This window comes from Suricata suricatta, chromosome 16 (genome assembly GCF_006229205.1).
Source record: "Suricata suricatta isolate VVHF042 chromosome 16, meerkat_22Aug2017_6uvM2_HiC, whole genome shotgun sequence".
Taxonomy (NCBI): domain Eukaryota; kingdom Metazoa; phylum Chordata; class Mammalia; order Carnivora; family Herpestidae; genus Suricata; species Suricata suricatta.
The window spans coordinates 45,474,094-45,478,400 of NC_043715.1; the positions used below are offsets into that span (position 1 = coordinate 45,474,094).

The following is a 4,307-nucleotide window of genomic DNA, read 5'->3' on the forward strand; positions in this document are numbered from 1 at the left end:
CAGGTGCCCCCCCTGGATCCTGTTTTGAAGAGCTGCTGTTTATTTTTTATTTTTAAAGTTAAGTTTATTTATTTTGAGAGAGACAGAGATAGCATGAGTGGGAGAGGGGTAGAGAGAGAGGGAGAGAGAGATTGAGAATCCCAAGCAGGCTCTGCACTGTCAGCACAGAGCCCAATGTGGGGCTTGACCTCAGTAAACTGTGAGATCATGACCTTAGTCCAAACTGAGAGTCAGGTGCTTAACCGACTGAACCACTTGGGTGCCCCAAAGAGCTGCTGTTTATTATTATTATTTTTTAATAGTTTATTGTCAAATTGGTTTCCATACAACACCCAGTGAAGAGCTGCTGTTTAAAAGAATCAAATTTGGAGGCACCTGGGTGGCTCAGTTGGTTGAGCATCCAACACTTGATCTCAGTCATGAGTTCGAAGCCCTGCATTAGGCTCCACTAAATGCATGAAGCCTAATTATTATTAAACACGTTTAAACATGAGTACAAAGCTCATAGAAGGGAAAACATTTTTATAGAGTGAATAGCCCCTCCCCAGTCTGTCTTGGGCTCAGTCTGAAATTGTTGGATCAGGGAGTGTGTGCTTATACAGACACACCAGTGGTATATTCATTCCGATAGATATCTTGTGAGCTGGCTGTTGGCCTCACCACATCATCTTACTCTGTAACTAGGTGCATATTAAATTTCTGTAAATTGAATCCAGGTGTCTCCATGCTTATGCAAGAAATTTTAGCAATGTGTTTTACAAGTTTCTGAATTTTTCCCTCTTCAGGTTAATGTTTCTTATCTCTGTCTCATCATCCCTGGTCCTCTTTTTCACCTGTCTTACAAATAATAATATGTAAATTCATATTGATTTAAACTTCGGGATTTGTATAGGAAAATAAGGCTTTAAGGATCACCCAAACTTGGGGAGGAGTCTTAGGTCTGCTCCCGTCCAGTTAGTTTATTTTTCTGAGCTTCAGTTTCCTTGTCGGAAAAATGGGGGTACTTACCTCCTAAGAATGTTTTAGAGGTAGGAGATAAAGTCTGATTTATTTGATAACGCATTATTATTTGGTCATTCCCTGCCTCCTCACGGCTTGGCAAACCACACTCGTAAATTCAAACACGAATTCTCGGTTGGAAGCGCCAGCCCAGAAGGGGAGTAACCATCCTCCCTCTTAGACCCTCCCAAGATGTCGACTCTACATTGAGCTGGATTTGCCACTTTCAAGATGGCGCCCTGGAAGTGCGTCACCGTGGACTAGCCCGGAAATCTCGCGTTAAGCGAGGCCGACGGGTAGGTTCTCGCGAGAGGGCACGTCAGTTCCAGCCAGGCGTCGTGTGAACAGCTGCTTGTACCGAAGGCTGAGGTGGAACCGGAGCGGTGAGGGGTGGGTCGGACGCCGAGGTGGCAGGTCCGGGGGCCGCCGGGGCTTAGGGAGACTTAGGGACCGGATTCCGGGACACGGAAGGCGTAGCAGGTGGTTTAAGGGGTAGCGATTCGGGCTCACGCTTGCCAGAATCAGGCTGCCGGAAGTGCGCTAAGGGATTTTTCTTCTCCCCGGGAACCGGCGGGGAAACCGAGGCAGGGGCGGGGCTCCGGTGTGGGGGACGCACTGAGGCCGCCGTCTTTTCCTGCAAGAGCAGAAGATGTCGGACAGTGAGGACAGTAACTTCTCCGAGGAGGAGGACAGCGAGCGCAGCAGTGACGGCGAGGAGGCCGAGGTGTGTGGCTGGGACATGGTGGGGGAGGCGTGCGCCTGGGGACAGGACCAGGGCAGAAAGGCCCCTGTGGGAGCTCCGAGGGGATCAGAACGAGCTCTGGCCTCCGGGAGCCTCCAGATTGTTGGTAGTTAAGCAGAGGGACAGGTGCGAGAGGCCAGGGATGCTCCAAGTACAGTGAAATAACAGGTGATGTGTTTAATTTTTTAAAACGTTTATTCATTTTTGAGAGAGAGTGAATACGAGCTGGGGAGGCTTACCCGACTGAGCTACCCAGGTGCCCCGCGGGCGATGTGTTTAAAGAAACTGGCATGTAGGAAGCACCCACTGTTAGCTTTTATTTTGGGGTATGCTCAGTCATTTCAGAAATATAGTTTTAGTACCTGTGCTGTGCACAGTTCTTTGCCCTTGGACTGCACCAGTAAACCAAACAGATTTTGAAAGTCTTTGCCCCTGTGAACGTAAACAAACATGACTGATCAGCAAAAAGTACTTTGGAGAAAAGTAGAGAAGGGGATTGGGGTGCCCTGGTCAGTCTGAGAGAGCAACATTTGAAAAAAGATGTGCTGTAGGTGAGAGAGTGAATCACCTGTGGAGGCGAAGTATTCCAGTGAGGGGGGAACAGCAAGTGCACAGTTGGGAGCATGTCTGCCGTGTTCAAGAAGTAGCAAGGAATCAAGTGTGTCTGGATCAGTGTGAATGCAACAATGAAATGACAAGAGCCAGATAGTATAGGATCTTGAAGGCTCTGGTGAGGAATTTGTCCTGATTGAGTGCGACAGAGTCTTGAAGTTTTGAGCAAAGAAGGGGTGTGATCTAATGTTTTAAAAGGATCACGGTTTCTTTTTTTTAATATAAAATTTTGTTTGATGTTTTTATTTATTTTTGAGAGAGGGAGAGAGTGCGAGCAGAGGAGGGTAGAGAGGGAGGGAGACACAGAATCAGAAGACAGGCTCCAGGCTCAGAGCTAGCTGTCAGCACAGAGCCCGATGCGGGGCTCGAACCCACGGCCTGTGAGATCATGACCGGAACCGAAGTCGGACACTCAACCAACCCTGAGCCACCCAGGCACCCCAAAAGATCACTGTTTCAGGAACCAAATAAACATTTCCCAGGACAGAATTGATTTTAAATAGCCTCCTCTTAGCTCTTTTCTTCTTGTTTTTTTCTAACTTATTTATTGGGCACATGAATGTTGGAGCATCTACAACTGCGTTCCAGATTCTTCCTAGGTGCTGGGTGTTGGAGAGAATGGAGCAAGACAAAATTTTGATTTCAGGGAATTTCCACATAGGAGGCAACACTTATAAACAGAGATGACTGGATGATTATCGATGTCTTCTTTAACCTACAGAAACGTAAATCAGTACTTTAAGGCAGTTGCTAACACTTGCAAGTGTGATTTCATGTAAAAATCATGATTTGCTGCTTTTCCGGGAAAGTGAGAGAAGCCAGCAAGCAGCCCTTTGTGGCAGCTTGCTTTAAAATGGGGAATTTTCTCCTCTAGTTCCTGGGGTATATTGGTTGGCATTTGTCACGATGCCTGCCTTGTGGCAGATTTAGGCAAAAGAAAGATTTAAAAAAACATTTTTTTTAAATTTTTGAGATAGAGACAGAGCACAAGTTGGGAAGGGGCAGAGAGAGGGAGACACAGAATGGGAAGCAGGCTCTAGGCTTTGAGCTGTCAGCACAGAGCCCTACATGGGGCTCGAACCCATGACCCGTGAGATCATGACCTGAGCTGAAGTTGGATGCTTAACTGACTGAGCCACTCAGGCGCCCCAAAGAAAGTTTAACTTGTGTCCTAGGGAACATCAGGCAGATGGAGAGTATTACAGGTTCCCTTTGAGCTGCTCCCCCCCCCCCTTATTTTAGTTTTCTGCCTGCCCTCTGTAGGCATTCAATTTTTAATCCTTGTGCCCTCTGGGGAGCCCTCAGCTTCCAGTGAAGACTTGGAAGAATCGGGAAGCCCTGGTGGGGGTGAGGCAAGTGGGAGGATGCTAGGAAGCGTTTTTGCTTTGAGCAGCAGCACTGCGTTCTTCGTCTCTGTGACTCATGGCTTTGAGGCACTTTGCTTGTGGTTAAAACCTGGTAGGAATGAGACCGGGATCCGTGGGTCCTTTTCCTGGCTGGGACATCTGGTTTGCTCTGTGCACATCTCACTTCCCCAGCACCACGCCAGGCCCTTGACGCACCTGCTCCCTTGCCTCCTGTCACTAGATGAGAGGCAGGAGGACAGTGAGAGGCCAGCTAGAGAAAGGACTGGGTAGGCTTTTTGGACAGCCAAAGGTTAGCGTGGGCCTTGAAGGAGCAGGCCCTGCGGGTAGAAGGCTGGGATGGCGGATGATGAGCACTGTTGGGGGAATCCGCTCTTTCACTGGTCACTGCCGGTTCGTTCATTCAGCGGTGTTCCCATCGGGTTGGGATCCCAGGCTCCTTGTGGAGCTCTCTGTCTGCCCTGGAGATGGTTTTATAAACCAATGGTTACGTCAGGGGATGCTGAGGATGGACAGCGTAGAGCACGTTCAAGCTCCAAGATAACACAGAGGTAGTAATGGGAACTCTCTCCTCAGGGGTCAGGGAGCCA

General features: G+C 48.6%; 1 protein-coding gene across 5 annotated transcripts in view; it reads left to right on the forward strand.

The window, feature by feature from the left end:
• The first annotated feature begins 1,310 nt into the window (after positions 1 to 1,310).
• Positions 1,311 to 4,307, forward strand: part of SUPT5H (SPT5 homolog, DSIF elongation factor subunit) — a 26,676-nt gene continuing 23,679 nt past the window's right edge. Inside the window, exons 1-2 of one of the 5 annotated variants that reach the window (XM_029924555.1) lie at positions 1,311 to 1,382; positions 1,646 to 1,723. In XM_029924555.1, coding sequence (XP_029780415.1) covers positions 1,649 to 1,723 — 75 coding nt within the window. In that variant the 5' untranslated portion in view covers positions 1,311 to 1,382; positions 1,646 to 1,648. Of the gene's footprint in view, positions 1,724 to 4,307 lie in introns of all 5 variants that reach the window. The other 4 variants (XM_029924556.1, XM_029924559.1, XM_029924557.1 and 1 more) reach the window with 4 other exon arrangements.